General features: G+C 33.6%; 4 protein-coding genes and 1 non-coding gene across 9 annotated transcripts; 4 read left to right on the top strand and 1 right to left on the bottom strand.

Annotated features, from left to right (window-relative positions):
* The first annotated feature begins 209 nt into the window (after window positions 1-209).
* Window positions 210-12488, top strand: LOC148192848 (putative inactive histone-lysine N-methyltransferase SUVR2). 5 transcript variants are annotated; one of them, XR_015781897.1, is made up of 9 exons: window positions 210-1506; window positions 1591-2161; window positions 3176-4383; window positions 4519-4781; window positions 10109-10175; window positions 10269-10319; window positions 10630-10726; window positions 11669-12120; window positions 12200-12488. XR_015781897.1 is itself a non-coding variant. In XM_088098163.1 (9 exons), exons 2-9 carry the CDS (start codon window positions 1324-1326, stop codon window positions 12229-12231), a joined length of 2472 nt encoding a protein of 823 aa, XP_087954289.1. In that variant the 5' UTR covers window positions 211-465; window positions 1253-1323; the 3' UTR covers window positions 12232-12488. The 5 variants fall into 5 exon arrangements, 4 of the variants coding, with proteins under 4 accessions (XP_087954289.1, XP_087954288.1, XP_087954287.1 ...); XM_088098163.1 differs by lacking the exon at window positions 11669-12120 and having other exon boundaries at window positions 211-465; window positions 1253-1506; XM_088098162.1 differs by lacking the exon at window positions 11669-12120 and having other exon boundaries at window positions 211-942; window positions 1253-1506.
* Window positions 12489-12703: 215 nt separating this feature from the next.
* LOC124823164 (uncharacterized) lies at window positions 12704-14217 on the bottom strand. The gene is made up of 3 exons (XM_047295329.2): window positions 13392-14217; window positions 13059-13308; window positions 12704-12975 (listed from the first exon to the last, which is right to left on the bottom strand). Exons 1-3 carry the CDS (start codon window positions 14168-14170, stop codon window positions 12790-12792), a joined length of 1215 nt encoding a protein of 404 aa, XP_047151285.1. The 5' UTR covers window positions 14171-14217; the 3' UTR covers window positions 12704-12789.
* Window positions 14218-18757: 4540 nt separating this feature from the next.
* Window positions 18758-20082, top strand: LOC148192846 (large ribosomal subunit protein uL14x/uL14z/uL14y). Its single transcript, XM_088097976.1, has 3 exons — window positions 18758-19085; window positions 19515-19556; window positions 19782-20082. The coding sequence occupies exons 1-3, from the start codon at window positions 18788-18790 to the stop codon at window positions 19862-19864; spliced, it is 423 nt and encodes a 140-aa protein (XP_087954102.1). The 5' UTR covers window positions 18758-18787; the 3' UTR covers window positions 19865-20082.
* Window positions 19144-19289, top strand: LOC148192847 (small nucleolar RNA snoR137). The gene has a single exon (XR_015782451.1). It is a non-coding gene; the product is annotated as a small nucleolar RNA snoR137 (small nucleolar RNA).
* Window positions 20083-22986: 2904 nt separating the features above from the next.
* Window positions 22987-24289, top strand: LOC148192845 (uncharacterized). Its single transcript, XM_088099676.1, has one exon. It carries the CDS (start codon window positions 23775-23777, stop codon window positions 24042-24044), a length of 270 nt encoding a protein of 89 aa, XP_087955802.1. The 5' UTR covers window positions 22987-23774; the 3' UTR covers window positions 24045-24289.
* The last annotated feature ends 2302 nt before the right edge of the window (window positions 24290-26591 follow it).

Raw genomic sequence — 26591 nt, 5'->3', positions numbered from 1 at the left:
AAACAGTAAATAGAGGTAGAGAAAGAAAATTAAAGAAAGTCTCTTTAATAATGGCAACACCAATTTATTAGAAGATACATATTAGATCTTTTAAATAAAATAAAAAGGAATTGAAAAAAAAAAAAAACCTGAAGTATCCCTAAAATAAATCCTGAAATATTAGAATAAAAGAATTAAAAACCTTTAACCTAAGATATTCATTCGTATAACAAAAACAGAAATAATAAAAGATGAAGGAATGGTGAGACTGAGGAGCCCTCTTTGTTTTCCTCCTCCTCCCTCACAAAATCCAAAATACTATGATCACCTTTCAGCTTCCATTCTTCAATATCTCTTCTCTATTCTCGAATTAACCTTTCGCCTTTAACCTTTCACCTTCTCTCATTCCTTCAGTTTTCACATTTCAGACCCATTCTCTCACTCTCCTCACTGGAAGTGGTTTCGATTCTCTTTTCCTCTCTCTCAGTTTAGTTTTACTCCTCAAATTTCCTCTTCACCATTTTTCTCCCTTTGTTTTTTCGGTCAAAAATATTTTGTTTGTGTTTTTTCCAAACGGTTTTGTGTCGCTTTCATATTTGATTGTTGGATGAAACGTTTAAGTTTCAGCTTGTAAGATCATCAATATCTGCTGTGTTCAAATACTCTGTTGCATGCTCATTGGGAGGTTTAGTTAGGGTTTTCGTGTAACGGCATGTGTAATGTGCATGGTGGTTTTTCAAAATTTAACTCAGGTTTTCAGTGTGTTACTTTGCTCTTTCACTCATCTTATTGCACTTAAGTTTGTGTCCCTTGTCCCTTTTTCTCCCCTCATTTTGCCTGAGGAGCACGAATCATCTTCATTGTTTCTCTCTGTATGAACTTCACGTCTAGAATTGAAAGATCACGGAGATGGGGAAGTTGAAAACTTCACTTGACTTATTTTTTCCTTTGTGGTATTTTATTGTAAGCACAGGGACCTAGAAATGTTAATATTCTACTGCATACTGTGGGCTTTCTTATGAGAAAAAATATTGATGGTGTGGAATATTGTATTTCTATGTCAGGATAGCCAGTTATCTTATCATTTAATTTCTTTTATTAATTGTTGTCTGGATTTTTGCTAATGTACCTACTTTGTTTTTAATTATTGAAAAGCTGAATAGGTAATATTTAAGTGTTATTCAAGCTTCTTCTTTCGAAGTCACTGCCAAAAGAATGTTTTGATCAAATAGCTCATTTCTCATAAATTGTGTTGTTGTATTTCTCTTTACAGGAATCTTTGAAATTTAGGGGTGTTCTACATTTTGAGAACCTGTGGGAAAAGTAATTACTGGCTGATTACAAATGGCACCCAATAAAAGAGTGGTAGCGGCCTATCGTGCAATGGGAAGTCTTGGAATTGATGAGTCGAAAGTGAAATCAGCGATAAAGAAACTCCTCAAAGTGTTTGACAAAAACTGGGAACTTATAGAGGCAGAGAACTATAGAGTTCTAGTAGATGCTATATTTGAGGAGGACGATAATATGGTGTGTTTCCCACTTTATGTGTTTTCTCTCTAACGCATGTGTTTCTCCTGCACGCTTACTTCCAGGTTCGATTTTATTAAACAGGTACCCGAAGAGAAAAAGAAAGTCCGGTCTGACGATGTACATGACACTCATCATTCTTTGCCTTCATTTTCAAACAACCAAGAAGATGAGACAGAGTGTGAAGAGGCTCAGATGCATAATGAAAGAGCCCAACCTTTAAAAAGGCTGCGATTAAGGGGCCAGGACAGTCAGCCTTTGCATCCTCTGACTAACATTGCCACCAGCCCTCCTTCGAAAAGGCCTAAATTAGAAGATAATGCATTACACCAGGGTTCTTCTGGGAAGAAACCTCAAAACAAGCCAGAGTCATCTGATGGGAATCCAAGGATTGAAGCACCGTTACTTAGACCACCAGATGACATTGTTGATAAGGGAAAGCAACCTGCATCAGCCCAAGTTTTGCAAAGAGGAAGAGAACTTACATCTGGAAGATCGTCCCCATCCACACCATCTAAAGAACGAACAGTTAAATCAGGGAAGTTTTTGATGCCAAACAACACAATACCTCGTCCGCTGGCACTTATCATACCCAAGGACGAGCCTATTGATGAAGTGCCTGATTATGGAATGCCCATTGCAGTGATTCATCCTGGTATTGGATGGATTATTCCCCTCATTGATTTGTTATTCTTCTGTGTTTGTGGCATGACATATTTTTTGCAACTTCCATGTTTGGATTATAGTTTGCAAAACATGGCTTTACTCGTCTGACAAGCAACTTATTTTTCTCTTCCATTCAGCCCAAAAACATTTTCAAACACATCTAACCATGGTTTTCCAATCATCTTAGTTGTGGTTTAAACTGTGTCTGCACTCACCAAATCTTAAGGAGCAGTATTTGCTTGGTGGTATTGTGCATTAGAGAGAAATTGTTTTCTTATGTAAGTGTACTGGCAAAATATTTAGTGCTACCATCCCTCACAAGAATATAGAAGACAATTTGCAAATATGATTTGGTGTGCAGAATTGTGACAGAAAGCAACTGGTATAGAAATAAGTGCTGAATTATTTTCGCAAGAAACTGGTACTGAAACACCAAATTGCATTGGACACTGAAATGGTACAACACCACAAAAGTTATAAACGCTACACCCTCCAAGTTACTGAGAGCTTGGTCTCTCCCTTTCTCAGATTTCTCTCTGATCTCCTTTTTTCCTCCTACCCTTACCTATTTTTTGCTCTCGCCCGGAAGTGCCTGAAGGCAGTAATGATTGCCCCCTAGTAAAACGTTAACTGTGCTAAACTGGTCACAAAACTGTCAACATCTGCTATAATAATTGTCCTATTTACTGCAGAATGTTATTTCTGGTTTCTCCTCTTATAATGTTTACTTGTAAGAGGTCTAACAAATTGCGTTTTCCATTACCTTTGTTTTCAATTCAACTAATAGAAAGTAGCCATTGCCCGCTTTATACATGTTCTAACTGGCATAAATAATATCGAAGTATTTGCTGATTTATGTGCTTCTAGATCTGTTTTCTGTGTACACATACATAACCAGGGTTATTTTTTTTTTTAATTATTTTGTTGTCATTTCGTAGTTATTATTTTTCCAATTAACATTCATTATGGGAAGAGGTTGTTTAATTGTTTTTCTTCCTCCCAGAACCATCACGCGTAAGGGACTCGTCATTCAGGAATGGTGTAGCTGGAAAGCATGTCAACCATGATACTGTGACATCATCAGCATGCAGAAATAGAGTCAGAGATGAAGATGTTCTTCCTACCTCAAATGAAGAAGCCACTTGTAATGTAGAGATAGCCTCATCAACTCTTGGAGAGGTAAAACTTTCTTTGAGCTGCAGCTCAGCACTTTGGGGATCAAATTTTCACATGCCTAGTCGAGATGAACTCATAGAAATGATGGAGGCGAAATGCCTGCGTTCATATAAAATTGCTGACCCAAATTTCTCTGTTATGAAACTGTTGATGGATGTATGCAATTGCATGTTGGAACTCAGAAACAATTCTAATAATGATCCAGAAGAAGGTTCTATAGGGACATCCAATGTTCATATGTCGAAGGAATCACAAGAACCTGACACACTGAGTGTGGAAAGAAACAAAGAATTGGACACCCTTTCTCATGTTTCAAATGGATCAATCAATGTTAATCCTTCTGCTGCATTGGTTTCTCCCCATAGTTTCCTTCCTCGTGCTGACCTGATTGGTCTGAATGATGCTGTCTTGGTTTCCAAGATGGACCAAAAAACAAATGATTTTTCGCAATGTAATGCAAATAAGGAGCTGGAAGATTCTATATCTCCAAATTCACATAGTTTAGTGATTGTTCCACAGCATCAGCTGACATCTGATGATGTAAGGTCTTTTTATAATGCTAATGACCTCACAAAAGGAGAAGAAAATGTTGAAATTCCTTGGGTGAATGAATATACTAACGATTTCCCAGCATCCTTTAACTACATACCCCAAAACCTTGTGTTCCAAGATGCTTATGTTAACATTTCTCTGTCACGTATTGGCAGTGAGGACTGTTGTTCAACTTGTATGGGCAATTGTGTCTTGTCACCTTGTGCTTGTGCAAATAAAACTGGTGGTGAATTTGCTTATAGTTCTCAAGGCCTACTGAGGGAAGAATTTTTGGAAGAGTGCATTGCCACTAGTCGCAATCCACAAAACCATTTCTTTTATTGCAAAATTTGCCCACTTGAAAGATCTAAGAATGATGGTGGTTTAGAACCTTGTAAAGGACACTTAAAGAGGAAGTTTATTAAAGAATGCTGGAGCAAATGTGGCTGTGGGAAACAGTGTGGAAATCGGATTATCCAGCGAGGAATAACTTGCAAATTGCAGGTGGGTGTTTAAGTAATATTTTCACTTGTAAACAAATGGTTTTTTCTTCCTTGTCGATGAACAATTTATTTTCTTAATTTATATCTATAGTGGGTGTTGTGAAATTATTTTATCTAATAAATCTCTGGAACATAGGTGTTTTTCACTTCAGAAGGTAAAGGATGGGGTCTTCGTACCTTAGAGGACCTGCCTAAAGGTGCATTTGTATGTGAGTTTGTTGGAGAAATTTTATCTATTAAAGAGTTGCATGAGAGGAACATGAAATGTACTGGAAAAGGGAACCATACATACCCAGTTCTACTGGATGCAAATTGGGATTCAGGATCTATGAAGAACGAAGAAGCTCTATGCTTGGATTCAGCTTCGTTTGGCAACATTGCTAGGTTTATCAATCACAGGTATTGAATTTCTCACCTATTATAAATTTGTCTTCAAGTTTCAGGAATAGCCAAGTGGACAAAAGTATATTGAGCCAATTACGGGCCTCAAATGTTGAAACCCTACTGCTCTAACTTTGGTAACCATGTTTTAAGCAGATTAGCTTTCCCCTTTATAACATGTCTATGAAAATGTCAGTTTTTTCTCACTAAAATTTCTTAATACTACATTTCTATTGACATTACATGATTACGTTGTTTATTAATGTTGGCAAAAACTAAAGATAAATATTCATTTATTGATAGGTTTCTGATAAAGAAACCTTATCTCTCACCCAACTAACACACGCAACAGAGCACAAGTTCTGTATAACCTCTGACTTTATTGATCTCCAAGAAAGAATACAAGAATGAAGTAATCTGAGAGCCTAATCTCCCCCAACAAGACTAACCGTCTGTTTATACACTTCAATTGCCAAAAGTCCCTCTCCTCTCCCCATCTCAACAATTTATACAAAAGTATATTCCCGCTCTTCCTAACTGTTAACACAGTTAGGCAACTAACTCCCTCTAACTGTTAACTAACAGTTAACTAACCTCTCCTCCTCCTTGCATACACTCTCAACTTCCTATCATTACCCTCCCCTCCATTTTCAACCTTGTCCTCAAGGTTGAACTCTGGAAATTGGTCCTTTATTGTTGCTAAATCTTCCCATGTCGCCCCTTCTACACCCCCGGTCTGCCACTCTACCAGCACCTGTTGACACACCTCATCTCCCTGCTGTATTTGTCTGCGCTCCAGGACCTTTGTTGGCCAAAAAGCAGGTCCTGCTGCCTGCAACTCCTCGGGTAAACCTTTTTCCACTATTTGATCTCCCACCGCTTTTTTTAATTGAGAAGCATGGAACACCGAGTGAATTCGCGCTGCCTCGGGAAGCTCCAGCCTGAAAGCCACATTGCCCACCTGTTGTAATACTTTGAAAGGTCCAAAATATCTAGCTGACAACTTGGGATGTAGTCGCACCGGCATGGAAGACTGTCTATGGGGCCTTATTTTCAGATATACCCAATCCCCCACCTTTATATCCACTTCTCTTCTCTTTTTATTAGCTTGGTGTGTCATCAAATCCTGTGCACGGCTTAAATGATATTTCAACTGCTTCAGGGCCTCATCTCGCGTCATGAGATCTTGTGCTACAGCTTCAACCTGTGTTTCTCCTGGAATAAACCGACTGAAAGAGGGAGGGGGCCTTCCATATACGGTCTCAAATGGCGTGCATCTTGCTGCCCCTTGGTAGCTTGTGTTGTACCAAAATTCTGCCCAGGGTAACATTGGATACCAACTCTTGGGCTGTTCAGAACAAAAACACCGCAGGTACCCTTCAACTATGCGGTTCACAACCTCCGTTTGCCCATCCGTTTCCGGATGGTAAGATGTGCTCATTTTGAGCTTAGTCCCTTGCATTTTAAACAGCTCCCTCCAAAAAATGCTCAAGAATAAGGGATCTCTGTCACTCACCACCGACACTGGGATCCCATGCAACCTTATTACCTCCTTAGCAAATACATCAGCTACTGTCTTTGCAGAATACGGATGCTTTAATGCCAAAAAATGAGCATATTTACTCAGCCGGTCAACCACCACCATAATAGCATCATATCCTTGTGACTTAGGTAGTCTCACGATGAAGTCTAAGCTAATTTCCTCCCACACTGCCTGAGGAATTGGTAAAGGCTGTAACAAGCCTTGGGGTGATGCTGTTACGTATTTGTGCTGCTGACACACTGCACAACTCGCCACAAATTCTGTAATCTCCTTCTTCATACCCACCCAATACAAGGATTGGGCTATCCTTCTATAAGTTCTGTAGACTCCCGAATGCCCCCCAGTCTTTGTCACATGGAATTCCTCAAGTAACTTAGGGATCCAAGTTGAGTTTGCAGATATTACCAGTCGGCCTTTATAATGCAATCTTCCGTTCTCTAAAGTGTACGCCCCATGCGAGTTGGGATCACGTGTCAGACCAACAATCACCTTCTGTAGCTCAGAATCCTCCTCTACCTCCTTCAAGATCTCTTGGAAGTCTGGCCAAAATGGCTTAGAGATAGCTTGCAATTCCCTTTCTTCCCGTTCTCCTTCATACTTCCTCGAAAGAGCGTCGACAGCTTGGTTCATACTACCCTTCTTATACAGAATCTCAAATTCATAACCCATCAACTTCGCTAACCAGTTTTGTTGATTCTGGGTAGTTATTCTCTGCTCCAACAAATATTTCAAGCTACGCTGGTCTGTGTGCACCGTGAATTTTCTTCCCACCAAGTACGGTCTCCAGTGTTGGATGGCTAACACCAAAGCCATTAACTCCTTCTCGTAGACCGATTTACTTAAGGTGTTCTCCGACAAAGCCTTACTGTAGAAGGCGATGGGCCTCTGGTTTTGGGTCAGCACTGCTCCTATTCCTCCTCCTGAGGCATCACATTCAATATGGAACTCCTGGTTGAAATCAGGTAATTCCAACACAGGCCCCGACGTGATAGCTGCCTTTAAAGCATCCATAGCTTGCTTCGCCTGCTCATTCCACGTGAATCTTCCCTTTTTGAGTAACTCTGTCAATGGTTTTGCTATTTTACCATAGCCCGCTACGAACCTCCGATAGTAACCGGTGAGCCCCAGGAACCCTCTCAACGCTTTTAAGTTTCTAGGTTCTTCCCATTCAACCACCGCTCTAATTTTATCACCGTCCATTTCCACCCCTTGTTCGGAAATTTGATGGCCCAAGTAACATATCTTCCTTCTTCCAAAATCACACTTTTTCCGGTTGGCCACCCACCCATTTCGTTCCAGCAGCTGCAGCACCATACCCAGCTGCTTTAAATGATCCATCCAGTTTGGACTATAGACGAGAATATCGTCGAAAAACACCAGCACCCATTTCCTAAGATACGGTTGTAACACCTGGTTCATTGTACTCTGAAAAGTGGCCGGCGCATTCGTAAGTCCGAACGGCATTACGAGAAACTCGAAATGTCCCAGGTGGGTGCGGAAAGCGGTCTTGGCTACATCCTCTTCCTCCATCCTGATCTGGTGGTACCCAGATTTCAAATCGATCTTTGAGAAGTACTTGGCCCCTCTTAATTCGTCCAGCAGTTCCTCTATTACCGGAATAGGAAATCTGTCCGATACAGTGGCCTTGTTCAGAGCTCTGTAATCTACACAGAAGCGCCAACTCCCATCCTTCTTCTTCACGAGGATGACTGGGCTGGAAAACGGACTCGTACTGTGGCGTATGATCCCGGCCTTCAACATATCATCCACCTGTTTTTCGATTTCCCCTTTCAGAATGTGAGGATAGCGGTATGGCCTCACATTTATAGGGTCTACACCATTTTTCAATTTGATTCGGTGCTGTATGTGACGTATTGGAGGCAGCCCCTGCACATCTTGGAATAAGCGATAGTGGGTTTGCAGCAGCTTTTCCAGTTCAGCCTGCTGCGGGCCTGTCACATCTGTTCCCCACTCACAGCTTTCAGCTGTCTCTATTGCACTTAGACCCCACACCAATGCTCCTGACTCAACGTTATCTCCCAGCTTCCACAAAGATCTGGCTTTCACCAGCTGGCGCGATAGGGCTGGATCACCCTTGATCGTGATCGGTTTATTCCCCACCATATATTCCATTGTCATGCTACCCCAATTCGTCCGAACTTCTCCCAATTTAGCCAACCATGCAACCCCCAGAATAACGTCAACACCCCCCAACTCAAAAACATGAAATTCTTCCTCCACATCCACCCCCTCTAGTCGGATAATCACCCCTTCACAGCGTCCTTGGGTGATCCGTCGACATCCGTCACCCAAACTCACTGGATATGGTACCGTATCAATTACCGGCAAGCCCAGCTCCTCCGTGGTTCTCTTACTGATATAATTGTGGCTCGCTCCGCTGTCTATGAGCACCACCACCCTCCGTTCACCAATTTTCCCCGTCAACTTCAAGGTTCCCGGGTTGGTCCACCCCTCTGCCGAGCACGCGGACAGCTCCATCACTTTTTCCTCCTGGTCGCCGTTTACCTCTTCCTCTAGTTTCCTCATTCCCTCTGTGTCGGTTATCATTCACGGAGCTATCCTCCGAATTACTCTCCGCGTGATTTCCCTGTCTTTCCAGCATTTTCATAATTTGTTGTAGATCGCGACGTACCGCCGTCGACTCCGCCTTCATTCCCTCCACCGTTATCTCAATCGCTTCTAATCTTGCCTCGTTATCATTCACCATTCTCACGTCGCGTAACTTCTCACCCAATTCGGATCCGGCAGGTCGGACCAAATTGATAGGTTTCTGATAAAGAAACCTTATCTCTCACCCAACTAACACACGCAACAGAGCACAAGTTCTGTATAACCTCTGACTTTATTGATCTCCAAGAAAGAATACAAGAATGAAGTAATCTGAGAGCCTAATCTCCCCCAACAAGACTAACCGTCTGTTTATACACTTCAATTGCCAAAAGTCCCTCTCCTCTCCCCATCTCAACAATTTATACAAAAGTATATTCCCGCTCTTCCTAACTGTTAACACAGTTAGGCAACTAACTCCCTCTAACTGTTAACTAACAGTTAACTAACCTCTCCTCCTCCTTGCATACACTCTCAACTTCCTATCATTTATATTGTTCGATGTATAATTTGTATGGGCAAATATATTTACATTCATTTTTGAAATCTGATACTTCATTAAATGAAGATGCAACCTAATCATAATAAGACAATTGTTGTGGGTGGTTGGCTTTCAACCTTACAACCTAAGAAGCAAATAAAACCATTATCAGTAAAATTTCATCAAATTTGGTAATTATTTATGATTTATATAAACAAGACAAATAACCTGCGTTTCATTTTGTTGCATTTAGTTCACTTTCAGGTACATGTCAAATTTAATCATTTATGGTTTACATGAACAAGATAAGTAACTTGAGTTCCACTTTAATGCATGTAGTTCACTTCCTTTGTTAGACATGCTCTCCTAATTATCCAAGGAGAAAACCTTTTTCAAAACACGGTTATGAATAAGAAATATTTCTGTGTAGATAAAATTGCAATAGAAAAAGCTCAAACAGAATTAGGTTAGGGTGATCAAATAATGTAATCCAAGTACAGAGTAGAGAACTTAACAATTGCATGGGAATAAACTATACCGTTTTCCATTGGAATGATTCAGATGGCTGATTGTTTATGGAGATAGTTTGATACTTGTAGTTTTAACTTTCATTAAAGAGTGTCTAAGCAGACATTTGGCACATTATTTGGAAATTGAAAATTTAGAAAGTTTAATTATACTTCTTTTTTCCAGATGTTTTGATGCAAACTTGGTTGAGATCCCAGTTGAAGTTGAGGATCCTGGTCATTATTACTACCATGTGAGAAGTTATTAAATCTTTTAGTAGCTTTTTTTTGCCTTGGTGGACTATTGAATATTTTTCTTACTGATGATTTTGCGTTAAAATGTGCAGTTTGCTTTTTTTACTTCCAGAAAAGTAGCAGCACTTGAGGAGTTAACATGGGTGAGCAAGCTTGTTAGTGTAATATAAACATCTTCAATTCTTTGTAATGCATATTAATTTCCCTTTTTAACTAGGAAGCATGATGGTGGCAATGACTATCAAAGTCAAGATAATTTGATTTATTCATTGCAGAAATTATTTGATAGTTGTTTATGGCTATTAAATTAATTGGGTAGTTGGAAGTCCATTGAGAATGGTTGTAACTTGTACTGACTTGTCTTCTCATTTTCTGGAGTTCACTTAATGCAAAACCATTTAATATTAATCCTGGAATCAAATTTTTACTGTAAAGCCTATTGTGTTACTGCAGGATTATGGCATTGACTTTGATGATCATGATCATCATATCAAGCTGTTCCAGTGCAGTTGTGGCAGTAAATTATGCAGGCATGTAAAGAGGTCAAACAGTAAGTTCATTCTGCAGCTATTCGGTCACTCATCTGCGAATTTCTTTGCAATTTCCAACTCAAAGTGTGGTCTTTCATCTTTTATTTTCGCATTGACAATTCCCATCTTATTCTCACTAATTTGTTGCAATATTTCTTTTGTATAGTCTATTTCATTTTTCAGCGCCATATGCCCAGCCTATAATGATAATTGTAAAATATAGAGCTCATATTCTGTTTTGGTCTGGGGTTCTATTGGATAGTTGCTATTCTTCTTTTGGCAATCTGTATCTGATTGGGGTCATTTAATATGGAACTATATTAATAGTTCTGAAAATCTGGGGCTAGTTTTGTTTCCTGATATGATTTTGTACTCTTATGAATCATATCCTCTGTAATATTATACCCAAGAATGATGTTCCCATTAACATGTTTTGTTGGAATTCAATAATTTAAGATAAAAGTTAAAATTATTTTTGTTAAAAATTGAAAAATAAAAGGAAAACTAGAAGAATTCAGTGGGAATAAGTAGTTATTGTGGACAATGACTTTCATATCTGGGGCAATATGAGAGATACCAGATCATTTTCATGATGGTGTGCTTTTGCTGGTAATAAAGATATCCCAGAATATATTTCCCTAACATTTACCAATCGTGAGAATACTTATTCCCATCCTCACTATTCTCAGGAATGAAACAAAGACATGTAACAAACATCTTTAATTGAAGAATTTTCAGGTTGTTTTCTGCTTTCACAACATAATGATTTTTGCAGCTGTTAGTTGTAATTAAACTGCACAATTACGTACCAAAATAAAATTTTAAATTTACTTACGCTGCTTTATTGAAAGTCATGAGGCAACTTGGTGGCTTTCCTTACTGTACACATACCTTATTTTCTGCTTTGTCTTATTTTATCACTTGGATATTCTAATCTTATTCTTAGCACGGATGTGGTACAGGTACTGATTAAATCACATATGAACAAACTGGGATTTTAGAATAGATTTGAGCTTTTGATACACCGGACATACCCGAACTGTGGAAGATTGAACTCAATTCTCATTAATGTGATTAAAAGTTAAAACAATAATTTGTTAGGAACTTGGCTACCTATCTTTTTAAGGAGCATGAATCTATTTCTCATCGGACTTTTCTGTTTGTGACGACAACTTTTTGTTTGAGCAACTTTGTGCTGCTGGACTATATTGCTGATTTCAAATATAAACAATAGTTTGATTCGTGCATTATGCAGAACTCATGTATGAGGGGTCATGTATTTGTTGTGGTGAATAAGTAAAACATGATAAATATGGGCATAATGATGAGTTAATTCGATGCATGTTGGTGGTAGAAAACTATCAGCGTGGGGGGCTTTATGTGGCGACATATATTCTTTATTCAAATATTTGAGGTGTGTGTTTGATACGAGCTTTCATTGTTTTTTGTTACTTGTAATGTTGGTAATGAATTTCACTTTTTTTTTTTTTTAGGATCCAGCAGATCTGCGTCAATTTCCGGATGATGATAAGTCCTTTCTCCGTCGAACCGATTTTGATATCTCACCGTGCTTTGCCGAGTTGTATTACAAGTGGTTGCTTTTGTTTTTTGGTTAGTGGATGTTAGGCTTTTTGTATAGATGGTTGAAAATTATTATCGGCATTCGTGTAGTTTGCACAATTATCATGCAAATTTAGAAAAACCAAAATGAAGATGAATATGTAGTTTGCACAATTATCGGCTTTGATATCTCTTATTAATATTAACGTACTTTGGTTGGAATTTCATGTTATGAAATTTATTAGAATTGTATGGTTTTTGTTTGAAGTTATTATTGATACTATTTTGTTACAGTACTTTATTTCTGTTCTCATTAAAGTACTGTACACCTAGCATTTGACATTGCTATATATGGGATGTTCTTACTGTATTCGGGTACAGTAGAAAATAGCAGAGGTTTTACGTGAGTTTCGACCAGGGACATAGAAAAGTGGAGATGAAACAACTATAAACTGAATGATTCATGTAACTGTAGAAGTGCTATACACTTGCAGTAATGGAAAGAAACATGTATGTTGTTTAACTAATACAAAAAGATGGCTGGTGTAGCTGATGACAGCGATTCTCTTCCATGAGGCTTGTAAAGGAATTGGTGGTCAGAAGTAGAAGGCATGACCGGTCTGATGCTCCCTGGGTTCAAAGGAAAAAGGGTTTTGTAGTAACCATCCATAATTTCTGTAAAATTGCAAGTAGCTGCCACCTTGGGAATCTGTCAACGGTTATTCAGAAGGATAGGATATTACAATTAACATTACAGAACCAAAATGTAAAATGTTTAGAAAGAGCATGCACCTGATAAATGTCACGCATGTAGGCATGAAGATTGGCATACTCAGATAGCTTCTTCTTGGTGCATTTAAACAAAACATTATACGCAAGATCAAAGCGAATGAGAGTGGTAAACAGACAAACATCCACAAGGGTGAATTGATCTCCACACAAGTAGCGGGAATTGGCCAAGTGATCCTCCAACCTGTCAAGTGTACAAAACAATTCATTCACCGATCTATCATACGCTTCTTGGCTCTGCGCAAACCCACACCTGCAAGCAAATCCAACAATTATCATTTCAAGACACCACTAACAATTATCATTTCAACTCTCAATTCCAAATTCCCCACTCACCTATAAACCCCGTTATTCACATTCGGATATATGATTCGATACCATTCCTCAATCTCTTCCTTCAATTCAGGTGGCGATAGATCCAACTCGGGCTTCCCTGCCACGCCATTCAACCCGGAGTTAAACAACTGAATAATATCGTAACTCTCGTTGCACACAACGTTCTTCAAACCTTTATCCCACAACATTGGCACCGTCGATCTCCCATCATACCCACCTCTACCAAGCCCATAAACTTCCTTCAACGTTCTGCAACCGTTCGCCTTATCCAAACTTGGCCCAATCGAACCCAAATGAGCCCCGCCCACCCCTTTGAACTCCCACGACCCGTCCATCCCCGGCGACGCAACCGACACGGGCACCGCCTCTTCCAACCCCTTCAATGCCCGCACTATCAGAGTCCGGTGGGCCCACGGGCACGCCAGGCCCACGTACAGGTGGAGGGTGCCCGGAGAAAGAGAACCCAAGATTCGGAATTTGGATGCGGGCCTCGAATACCCGCCGGAGGAGTCGGAGGGAGCGAGCTGGGACATCATGAGCCCCCACGCGGAGTTCCAGGCCGTGCGCACCGAGGCGACGAGGATTCCCGGCGGAAGAGACTGTCCCCACAGCAATTTTGTGACTGAATTGAGCAGCGATGAAGATGTGAAGTTTGAATTGTTGTTGTCGTTGTTGAGTGACATCCTTAGGCTTCGACGGATGTCGTTGCGGGAAGCTCTCGGCGGAGGATTCACCAGGAGAAGGGAAGAAGAAAATGAACAACTAGTACACGACGACATCGTCTTCCAGCAAGGTCGTTTCCATTGTAGATGTTTTTAATATTTGTTCCATTTTTTTTCTCAGAATAAATTCCAGTTCTCCAATATCTTCTACAAATTGATTTTTCTAAATGTTAAAATTGTTACAAATTTTAAAAACTATTTTTATGGATGCACATTGCTTTGTTATATTTATATACATATATATATATATATATATATATATATATATATATATATATAATTTTTTTTACTAAAACGAGATAGTAAATTTTTTGCTCAAATATGTTTTACTATGAAATGATTTTTAAAAAATAGTGCGATTATAATTTTAAAATTTTGGTTTAATTATTCATTTGATTTATATTTTTGTTTCTAAATTTGAGTTGGTTTTATAGTTTTTTTTTTTCTTGTATCAATTCGATTGCGATTTGTGAAAAGTGATCCAATTTAGTCATTTATGGAAGTAATGTTATAAAGTCAGTGTGACATGTTATAAGTTTTTTTGAATTTATTTATAATTTTTATTTATAATTTTTTTTTCATGTCACTTCAAAGTTATATTCCCATGTGGCAGTAACATAACGTGATAAAATCTTAATCTAATATTTATATTTATTTGTTTTTAATTTGATTTAATTACAATTTTCCTAAAAAATAGAATAATGTTATTTTTTTAGGATAATTTTTTTAATAAATCTTATTATGTTATTTTTATTAAAATTGACAATTTTATTAATGTGAAATGAAATATAAATAGTGTAACGAAAAACATCAACAATTTTAAATTAAATAAGTTAAATAATATAATTTCTTAATATTCAAATATATATATATATAATTAAATAAGTTGAATAATATAATTTCTTAATATTCAAATATATATATATATATATATATATATATATATATATATTAATTCAATGTGACTTGTTCTAAATTAAATATTTAATTTATATATATTTTTAATTGTTGATGAGAAAAAATATTTCTTAGTTTCAATTTAGTATAGATTTTAAAGTTACTTTAAAAATATTTTTAGAAATATTTAATAAAATTGTTAATTTTAATAAAAATATCAAAATAAGATATAAAAGACAATTTTTTGTTTTAATTTGAAGAGAAATGACATTGTTTTATTTCTAACAAAAAATAAATTAAATAAAAAACTAAAAACTAAATTGAGATTTTATCAAGTGATATTATCAAGTGATATTGTCATGTCAGATATGAGATAACTTTGAAGTAACACATCAACAACAGAATTCTAAAAATAATAAAAGATTAAAAAAACCTTAACTTGTGGTATTGATTTTATCTGTATTTAGAAGTGGATATAATTAACTAAATTATAGTTAATTATATTTTTAATAAATTAAAAAACTAAACTATTTAATATAATATCTAATTGTATTTTTATGTATAAATAATTTAAATTGAGAAATGAAATATTTTTACAATTTTTAAAATAGACAAACTTTTAAATGTAATTAGTACATTTAAATACGTCTATTTCTTTAAATATACAAAAATCTATTCAACTTTTAAAAATAAATAAAAGTATTGAAAAAGTTAATTTTTTAACAAATTTAAAACGTTACTACATAATAATATTTTTTTTTTTAAAAAAATATAAATTTCATTTATATAACAAAACTAGGGTAGAAGACCATTCATCATAAATATGACATATTTCATTTTAAGGACAATAAATAAAACATAATAAGAATAATGTAGTGAAAAAATAATAATTTCGTTGATTTTGTTTTAACTCAATTAATAGTTAGTTAAAATGATTAGAACATGTTTAATATTTAGTAATTAATATATGTTTTAATAAAAAGATTATTAATGTTAATATTCAATTAACTTTACAATAATCTCAATTCTACTAATGAAAAGGTTAATTGAAGGATATTTTCATATAAACATATTAACATATTGAAGGATGTTTTAATTGAGATTACAATAATCTCAATGCTCCCTCCACCACCACAGCCTTCTCCCTCTACCTCCCTTTACTATTTTGCCCCTCAGTAAAATTTTATTTTTAGAATTATTGTTTTTTAATTTTACTCATTTATAACATATTTCACTGATAACCTACGTAGTTCCTTGTATGAGTAAAATATTTTTCTGCAAAGCTCAGTGATCGTGAAAAGAATTATCAAGCAATCTTCCTCTTGCTTTCGGTGCAGTATGTGGTGCAGTGCGTTTGTGGTGTAATGTGCTTGTCGTGATTCCTCTCCAGGTACGTAGTCATAATCCTTCCAATAATCCTAAACCCTAAACCCTTCCAATAATCTTTCCAATAATCCTTTAACCCTAAAACGTAAAATGAAAACGAAGCCTAAACGGATGACATCCTTCAACGGATGTCAACATCCGTTTAAGGCAAAACGGATGTCGACATCCGTTTAAGGCAAAACGGATGTCGACATCCGTTTCGCCTTAAACGGATGTTGACATCCGTTGAAGGATGTCATCCGTTTAAGCTTTGTTTTAATTTTATGTTTCTGTTATTATTTTATTAGATATTTTAATATTTTGATTTATTATTTTTGAATATCTTTTTAATGTATTTTAATAATGTATATTTATATTAGTTTATATTTAAATATTAAAATATTAAAATAATAAAATAATAAAAATAAAAAATTTTAACTTTAAGGATATAATTGGAATTAAAGATAATTGGGGAGGTGGAGGGAGAAGGCTGTGGAGGTGGAGGGAGTAACACCCAAAAGTTAATTCTTATTTCAATTAGCATAAACAACATATGTGACCATTAGTTAAGATCAAATACATGTCTAACTACCTCAATCATTAATCAAGTTAAAATAAAACTAACCAAATTAATTATTTTGTACTAAAAATACCTTTTTATTCTTAAAAACAAACTGTGTCGCATATTGTATCGATTATTTACCCTATGATTTGAGGCCTAACGAGTTGACCACCAACTTTTTTTAAAATAAAAATGAATATAAAAATATTTTAAAAAATATTTTTAGTGTATTTGTAGATGATATATAATAATATTTTAACCTAAATAATTCCTTACAAATTAAATTTCAATTATTATTATAAAAGAGAATAGTTAAACACGTAAAGATAATAACCACTTTATTTTATTCACTTAAAAGACACTAAATAATCAATTAAGTGTCAGCGTGAGAGAGAGTATGTGTTAATTTAATAGTTTACAAAATTAATTTTTAAATAGATTACAATGATAAATTTTGAAATTTTCAAGATTTTTTTTTATAAATGTGTGTGTTGTGCTAATATTTAAAAATTTTACAAAATTAATATTTAGATAGATTATAATGAGAATAAAATTTGAAATTTTAAAGATTTTTGTTTTTATAAATATTAAAGAAAACTATAATAGTATGGAAAAATGCAGAGTAAATTACAACTGCGAAAAGAATGTGGGGGTTACACCACCCCACTTTGCTCCCTCCACCACCACATTTTTTTAAAATTCCAAAACTATCCTTTATATTTTAAAATATCCTATACCCCACCCCTTTTCTTCAACGGATGTCAACATCCGTTGAAGACAAAATTCTTCCACGGACGTGCTACATCCGTTAACGGATGTGACGATATCCGTTGCCTTTTTTTGTTTTTTAGTTTTTAGTTTTTTTATTTTTTTTTTGTTTTAAATTAATATATAAATATTATTTAACTATTTTAAAATTATTACTTAATTATTTATAAATTAATTTTATTTTATTTAATAAAATAATTATTATTAATTTTAATTTATGTATTATTATTTAAATAATAATTAAAAAATTTACTATACATATATTAAAACGGATGTGCCACATTGCTTTTTTTGTTTTCTAGTTTAGTTTTTTTTTTTTTTTTTTTAAATTAATATATAAATATAATTTAATTATTTTAAAATTATTAATTAATTATTTATAAATTAATTTAATTTTATTTTATTTAATAAAATAATAATAATAATTTTTAATTTATGTATTATTATTTAAATAATAATTAAAAAATTTGTTATAAATATATTAAAACGGATGTGCCACATCCGTTATGGATGTGGCGACATCCGTTACCTTTTTTTGTTTTTTAGTTTTTAGTTTTTTAATTTTTTATATTTTAAATTAATATATAAATATTATTTAATTTTTTAAAAATTATTATTTAATTATTTATAAATTAATTTTATTTTATTTAATAAAATAATAATTATTATTTTAATTTATATATTATTATTTAAATAATAAATAAAAACCTTTTTAAAAATCTATTAAACGGATGTGGCACATCCGTTAACGGATGTGGCCGTTGAAGTTTTGTTTTTTTTAAATAAAAATAATAAACTAAAATATAAAATATGTAAATGGATGTTACGGATGTCAACATCCGTTGAAGGTGAAACGGATGTTGACATCCGTTTTATAGAAGGACAAATAAGGTATGGAGAGGTGCAGGGAGCGGTTGGTGGTGGTGGAGGGAGCAACTCTCAAAGAATGTTCGGAATGTGTGTTTGTTGAGCCCAACATGAAAAGAAGCCCAGCCCATGCAAAACCTAAAACCCTATTCGTGTCACACATATATAGAGGGATACTTTCGTGCTAGAAGCCATAGTGAGAGAGCGAGAGAGAGATGTCGAAGAGAGGGCGCGGAGGATCGGCGGGGAACAAGTTCCGCATGTCGCTGGGTCTCCCAGTGGCGGCGACGGTGAACTGCGCCGACAACACGGGGGCGAAGAACCTCTACATCATCTCCGTGAAAGGGATCAAAGGTCGCTTGAATCGTCTTCCTTCGGCATGCGTTGGCGACATGGTCATGGCCACCGTGAAAAAGGGGAAGCCCGATCTCAGGAAGAAGGTGTTGCCAGCTGTCATTGTTCGCCAGCGCAAGCCCTGGCGCCGAAAGGATGGCGTTTACATGTACTTTGAAGGTACCTTCATTCCAATCATTCTCCCTATTTCACGTCTTATAATCTATTTTCGTTATGTGTTGCTTCTGCGTTTATACTACGATGAGTGCCCCTTTTCGCGATTGGGCTTTCGCACTGGGAAGCATATAGATGTGAATTGCCAGTTTTAAACAGCATGATGTAATCTTTTTCTTTGCGTTGTGTTACCTGTCTTCTGGTAAATCCTTTCCTTTAACTATAAATTTCTGCGACGTTTATTTTATGATGTCTATCGAGTTCTTAGATATAGTGAATGTTTTGTATGCACTCATTGTGGTTTAACCCTTTCAATGACTTTTTTAATTTAAGTTTTAAGATTTGTTGGAATTTTATTGTTCAGGTTTGTTTCTTACTTTTTGTGTTTAACTGGGTTATATATTCTTATGGTATCTTCATTTTATGTTTTTGCAGATAATGCCGGTGTTATTGTCAATCCCAAGGGAGAAATGAAAGGTATAGTTTTTTCGTTTTATGTTGCGTTTCCATGATAACAAAATGCACTTCGTGTTAGACTGGTGTGAGCATGCAGCCACGGATATTTATAGGTTTCTAAAGGAAGAAAAAGCAAGTTAGAGTAGTTTGTGTTTGACATTCAACTTTTTATGGTTTTCTTGTTTGCAATTGATCTTTGTTGATGTTTGAACTTGTAGTAAATTTTGTTCACTCTTGAAATTCTAGGTTCTGCTATCACTGGCCCTATAGGAAAGGAGTGCGCTGATCTGTGGCCAAGGATTGCTAGTGCAGCCAATGCGATCGTTTGAGTTGGAATTCCTAAGTGAACTGTTTTTTCCTCCGCGTACAACTTAAATTTGCCTAAGATTTTGTTTTAACTTGAAATTGGATTGGAAATGATACAGTTTTATTATCATATCGTAAATTGTCAGCCAGAAACCTTTGGAAGAGAAGAGACTAATTGGTAGTTGAAAGTTTTGTTTTTGTTTCTCGATTTAATTTTAATGTGTTAATCTGTTATGCTTTATACGTGTGACCTGTTGTTTGTGCTTCAGTTCATCATTGTGTTGACTTAGTATTAGTTGCGGAACTAAATATGATTGATATTAATTGGATGTAAAACACTGATAAATTTGTCTGTCAATTTCACATTTCTGGTAATGTGAAATGTGAATAGGTAGACTGAATAGGTAGTTTACGACTATAGATATAGTTTAAGTACATGTAATGTATTTATTCTAATATTTCAGATATGAAGATAGAAAGTTTGAGGTTCGTTATTATGTTTGAGTAGTTTGGGGGATATTTTAGGTTGTACGAAATGTCATTTAAATATTTCAAACTAGGTTTACTTGTTTAATAGGTTATGCCTGCTATACGGTTTGATAAAATTTATTAGAAAATTCAAAGCTTAAACATGAACTCGTATTATAATACATGGCACTTTTTACTATGTCTAAGTTTTTTAAAATGTCTTTTAGATATTTTATAGTCAGCAATACTTAGCTTTTAACTTACATTAAAAGAAGTCCCCATTTAGTTTATGCCTATTTAAAATTCTTGGACTTTGGGTTTTGTTGGTTACGGGTAGGTTAAACGCTATACTTTTTTTCTATGTTGTCGCCTCTTTATAGTAATATTAATTAATGTGTTTTCTATCGTATAATAAGTTGGAGTATCAGTACAATTAGTTCAATTAAACTAATAATGTTTATAATATTTAAATGTTCTTGATGTTTTCGTTATGTTTTAAGGGAAGAGTCTTTAATAGTAGTGTTTGTAAGCCTCACTCATTTAAATCTAATATTTGTTATTAAAAATGTGAATCAGTAATATTTTTATTTATTAATGCTATAAGAAAAAATCATTTCATTCCTTTTTGTTATAAATTTTGAACAAAATGTGAAATTTATTAAAATTCCTGTTCCCGTCCAAGACACTATTTTTCATGATATTCTCTTTGATTGATGTTTTGAATTCTCTTGTTCTTTTATCCTTTAAACATTATCTTTATATCGTTAATTTAATGCCAACAACATTAATTTCGTTAATAAAAACTTATTTCATTTTAATAGTGGTTAAAATGTTTCTACAGAGTAAAGCTATCATTGTACAAAATTTTTTAATTTCTACAAGATTGGAAATTAACAAACATTGTATCAATGCGTAATTTGAATGTGACCTTGGGTGATAAGAAACTTTAATTTAAATTTATATTATTGTTTTGATTTTTATATTTATGTTTTTACTTTGATTTGGTTGTTATATTTCTTTTAATTGAATTTCTATTTAAAAAAATCAATTGAAAAACTCAATTGATATAAATTTAATGGAAGGAATTAAAATAAAAATTGAAATGAAATTAAATTTAAATGAGAATAATATTATTAATTAAGTATATTTTAAGAAACGTTAAATGGAATTAATAAGACATAGAATTATTTATTACGAACATAATGAAGTGTGGATTACATGTTATTTTCTCTCTTTTTCTCGTATTCAATGTATCTTCTTTTCTATTTGTAATTTTAAAATTTAATAATTAGATACTGTGGCTTTAGTTTTAAAATAGTTTTTAACGGTGCTTTTCTTAAAATATATTACTTTAAAGTAAAAGTTTTCGGAACTAATGTAAAAATAACAAAATGATAATTTCTAATGAGATTTAAAACCCAAATGAACAAAGTGAGACTTTTAAATATAAAAAATCATTGCAGAATTAGCCTAGGTTACATTTAACTTGTGACATTGCAATCGGAAAAGAATACTACTAAGCTCTATTTTTCGTTGGTATTTTTGTTTATGAAACATGTACTTTATACTAATGTGTTATAAATAAATACTTTTGAATATATAAATTTTATCAAAGTTAAAAGTTATATAGTAAATAAGTATATGTAAAGTTTTGAACTAAAAGTTATTAGATAATATAATAATTGGAAGTTATACATTTGATCTCCCTTTATTGAATTGTATTGTATTGAATATGTTAAAAAATATTGTGAATAATTTTTCCTACACCTCCCCAGTTTTTTTTTTAAACTACTCTTAGGTAAATATTTTTTACTTTTACCATTTAGTTATTTATTTTAATTTAAAATGTTAAATCACTTCTCCTTTTCAGTCGTCGCACCCCACCCCACCCTCACAGATTTCATTTTTCTTTCTCTCTTCAACCAAGTTCTTGCAACAGCACACAAGAGAGAATGAGATTAGAATGCTATTGAGGGTTGTGGGGTGTATATAATGGGGACCAATTATTGAAGTGGTTGAAAGTTAAAAAATTAGATGAAGCTTTTTTGGCTGTTGGTTAAATTCTTCTGTGAGGGAGAATTGTAGAATGGGGTGGTGGAGGAAGAAATCTGGGATGGTGTAGGAAAAAACCCTCCAACAATTTAGTTTGGGCCTTTTGCCCTCCTTGAAATCAAAACAAAAAGAAAAGTAACTATGTCCTTTCATTTGTTGCCTCCTTTAATAGAGGATTTTTACTCACTCCACAACCACACGGAATCTGTGGCCTCCATTAAACTACGATGTCATCCAAATTTCTTAACCCCAAAAATACTATTTTTCTTTATCTCATACAGAAAATAGACCCTTTTTACCACATTTTTTCTCATCCATACCTATACCTACAAATTTGTAAAAGTAAACATGCATTCATTTTTTTAGCATCCATACCATATTAGCTGACAAGAAGATGGATTCGATTGAACGAATGCTGAGTACCTATTGTCATTTTAACTCCTATTGTCAAGGTTTGTTTGAACATATATTATAATGTGATACATTCTTTCTTCAATTCCATCTCACATCAACATGTTGGTGAGTTTTACTTCAACAAGAGGCAATAAATCTCTAGCACTGTCCATCAATCTCAATCTGATTGCATTGCTTAACTAAGATTCTAACAAACTCCTTTCAGTAACTCATATCTGCCATAACTACTTTTGATTCTGAAATTCTGCATCACTGATATGGTGACTCGAGGAAGGAAATTTCACAACCAGAAACTACTTTGGAGTAACCTTATCACATACTCTGAATACCAACTTTATGTGGAACTTTGACGAATTATCCACATGAATGTCGATATTCTCTGCTTTCAAACTTTCACTTTTGATAAAGGTTTGAATTCTAAAAGCAAAAGTAGGATTTAATTTGTGAATAGAAAAACGGAAGAGGAATATCTTTTCTATGCTTTACTTTGGCAAGACACGAACACCTTTTAACGTAAATTACATACATTTTTTTCCAAGTATACCTTTTGATGCGTGTAAGCATGTCAGCACAATATGATCTGTCCCTACAATGTGAGTCGGAAGAAAAAGGTTGGTGAAATTCTGATCTGGCTACGTAGGAATTGCGTGTAGCTTTATGTGTGTGATTCTAGTAAACAACATCGTAGAACCATCCTAGGAAACTTAGAGTAAAACACAAGATAATCACAATGATGCAACTGAACAACTCTTCACAAGATTGTTCTTAAAAAGGTTCTATCTTTGGAGCCTTGAACACACCCCATCGATGTTACATCACTAATAGGAACACCCTTTAATCCATTAAACATGATGGGACCATTGTGACTGTGGAAAGGTAGAAAAGTAAAGTTTGATGACTGTTGATGATAATGTTTTCCATCCACCACACATGACAAAGTGGTTCTTTCTATAACATAAAAGCCTCACAGATTATCACATATCACACAGCACAAGCAGAATGAAAGTCTCACAGAAGGATCAGTTCGTCAAGTTTCATAGGAAAACAAGAGTTACATCTTCGGTTACACTTGGTAGCGTTCAAAGACTTGGGTGTTTTCCTCCATCATGCATTTTCAGACAAGTTTATCACAAGTTGAAGAATCGATTCAAGCAAGCTTTGATTTGGAAAAGAACGACTCCACAGTATAGCTATGATTTTCGAAGCTATTCTCTCAACTTTGATGATGGCCTTTCAAATCAACATATGCCACCTCGTTTTTCTTCATGATTTTCTCTCCTCTCTTCAGTATTCAATAAATTTATCTGTAACAGTTTCTTCTTTGTTGTATTATCTCTATAGATAACATGCTCCTCAAATTGCATAATTGTAAATTAACTCTTCTCATACTTGTTTTTCATCATCAACCTTCTTCGATCCTGTTTTGATATTTCGCTTTCAAATATGAGCAGAGATCTGAACATTAACACACCAAAATATCCAAAATCATCAATACTTCAGTTTTTCAAGGGAAACATCGTTTTCACACACACTATCGTTTGTTAGATTTTTTGCATCTTAGAGTTTAAGTTATTCAAAGTCAAATAAACTATCCATAAACAATTACTAATATGATTTAATTAGTAATTTATCTTCTATATTTAAATTTTAATCTCTTTTCATTCTATGTATTTTTTTAAAACCTTAATTTTGTTGAGAATGGACAAAACTTGCATATTAAATAAAAGTAATACATAAATGTGAAAGATTTATTAATTTATTATTTAAAGATTTATTAATTCATTATCTTAAAGTTTTTGGTAGGAAATAATGTCAATAGTAATTGGACTTGAATCTTATTGGTATTATTACTCCTTAGTTAATCTCCTCTTTTATAGATCCAACAACTCAATTTATCATCTATTTTTTATAAAAAAATTTAATGTAATTTTTTTTGTTGAAATTACGTCATGTTAGACATCAAAAATTGAATATGTCACTAATAAAATTGGGATCATTTGAATATTTTTTCTTCGCTTAAATACTTTTAAGTGAAAAACAAATATAAAGATAAAAACAAATAAAAAGTTTGTTTGTTATTCTGTAAGAGAGATAGTAAACCAAAATCTCTGCCACTGATCACGGTTCATTAGATTGAACAAACAACCGTTTTAATTTGTTATATAGTTATAATATTGTTTTGTTATGTTGGTTTATAAATATTATTTTTGAAAGTGTAATTCATCCCTAACATTAATTCTTAAAAAACAAATGACGTGATTTAAATGGCCAAATTAGCAATCTAAAAATTAGAATGTTAATAAAAGTTAACTTAAACAACCGAAATTAAAAAAAAAATCTATATTCAGGATAGTGATGTATTCCATAGATCTAGAACAAGCATCATACAAACATTTTTTTTTTCAGATGACTTTAGATAGAATAAATAATTTCAACAGTTAGGTGAAAAACTAATTGAGAATATTTTAACACATTATAATTTATAATATATAATACATGCATAGTTGAGTTATTCTGTCTAACATGAAATGATGAGCAAGTGCATTATTATAGTTGTTGGTGTGAGATTATCACAATTCATAAAGAAAGAGTATTATTACATGTCATTTAGAATTTTAAATTTCAGTGAGTGAAGGTCAAAATTCACACATTAACAATAATTTGACTCTATGTCATTTAATTATCCCATTAATCATCTCAAAGTTTTTCAATGGCATATGGATCAATTTTGTTTGGTATTGGTGAGTTTTTATTTTCTTTTTTCAGATAATATAAACTGTATTTATAATTAAAATTCATCAAGTGTTTGTTATGTTAAATCTACAAACAAATTTACACACATGAAAGAAAAAAGAAGATAGTATTAGGTAACAACCACCGTAATGTTATAATGTTTATGAAGTTTGAGTTTTATTAATAAAACCTTGGTTACGCAGTTAAAAAGGAGCATCACAGTAAGTACATATTATATATGCTATCCAACGACTATGATCAATAAATATAAAATGATAATTACAATTTGGTTTCAATTGTAATTAAAAGGTAATTAATTTCACGAGTAAAAGATTGTTTTTTATTAAAAAACACTTTTGATTTAGTTTGGTTTTAGATTAATATAAAAATTAAACAAACTAAATCAATATCGTCTGTATCAGTTTAAATTAATCTTATTTTACAATTGTAAAACATTTTTATAAAAATTGTAAAATTAATTTTATGATTTTGTTATTATAATTGTTTTAAACATTTTTACAAAAATATAAAATTATAAAATATAAGTATAATATATTTTTAAATACAACAAAACTACATGACATATTTCGATATTAAGTACAATAACAACAACAAAACTATTTAATATTTAATTCTAGTTTTGTTTGAAAATTAATATGATTAAATATGTGTTTGTTCTTTTTAATTGTCATATGCACTAGCCTTTGTATCCGTGTTTCGGTGCAATGCACGAGTATTTTTTTAATAATATTTAATATTTTATAATAATAATAATAATTTGTAAAATTATTTACTCATATATATATATATATATATATATATATTTATGATTATTTGAAATATATACTTTTACTTTGATGATTTTATCTTAAGTTTTGTTATGTAAAAATAAGGTTTAATACATAATTTGATTCCTATTTTTAGGGGTTTGATTCAAAGTAATTCTACTTTTTAAAAAAGTTCAGTAAGACTCCATATTTCGTTAAAAATTATTTAATCCGGTTTTTTTTCTCACGTCGTTAAAAACATAACGGTGCAAATGTCATGTCATCATCACCATCTCCAGACGAACCCTAATTTCTC

Source organism: Vigna umbellata, chromosome 9 (genome assembly GCF_029865625.1).
Source record: "Vigna umbellata cultivar VRB3 chromosome 9, Vumbellata_1.0, whole genome shotgun sequence".
Classification (NCBI taxonomy): Eukaryota; Viridiplantae; Streptophyta; class Magnoliopsida; order Fabales; family Fabaceae; genus Vigna; species Vigna umbellata.
The sequence above is the reverse complement of the archived record's forward strand: the minus strand, read 5'-3'. Positions and strand labels throughout refer to the sequence as shown.

Bases quoted from the DNA above. Each gene is read 5' to 3' on its own strand.
- LOC148192845 (XM_088099676.1), top strand. From the start codon at position 23,775: ATGAAAGTCTCACAGAAGGATCAGTTCGTCAAGTTTCATAGGAAAACA.
- LOC124823164 (XM_047295329.2), bottom strand. From the start codon at position 14,170: ATGTCGTCGTGTACTAGTTGTTCATTTTCTTCTTCCCTTCTCCTGGTG. The intron at 13,309-13,391 runs GTGAGTGGGGAA...ATTTGCTTGCAG, and splicing joins GTGAATAACGGGGTTTATAG to GTGTGGGTTTGCGCAGAGCC. The intron at 12,976-13,058 runs GTGCATGCTCTT...AACCGTTGACAG, and splicing joins ACATGCGTGACATTTATCAG to ATTCCCAAGGTGGCAGCTAC.
- LOC148192846 (XM_088097976.1), top strand. From the start codon at position 18,788: ATGTCGAAGAGAGGGCGCGGAGGATCGGCGGGGAACAAGTTCCGCATG. The intron at 19,086-19,514 runs GTACCTTCATTC...ATGTTTTTGCAG, and splicing joins CGTTTACATGTACTTTGAAG to ATAATGCCGGTGTTATTGTC. The intron at 19,557-19,781 runs GTATAGTTTTTT...TTGAAATTCTAG, and splicing joins TCCCAAGGGAGAAATGAAAG to GTTCTGCTATCACTGGCCCT.
- LOC148192848 (XM_088098163.1), top strand. From the start codon at position 1,324: ATGGCACCCAATAAAAGAGTGGTAGCGGCCTATCGTGCAATGGGAAGT. The intron at 4,782-10,108 runs GTATTGAATTTC...TCTTTTTTCCAG, and splicing joins GCTAGGTTTATCAATCACAG to ATGTTTTGATGCAAACTTGG. The intron at 10,727-12,199 runs GTAAGTTCATTC...TTTTTTTTTTAG, and splicing joins GCATGTAAAGAGGTCAAACA to GATCCAGCAGATCTGCGTCA.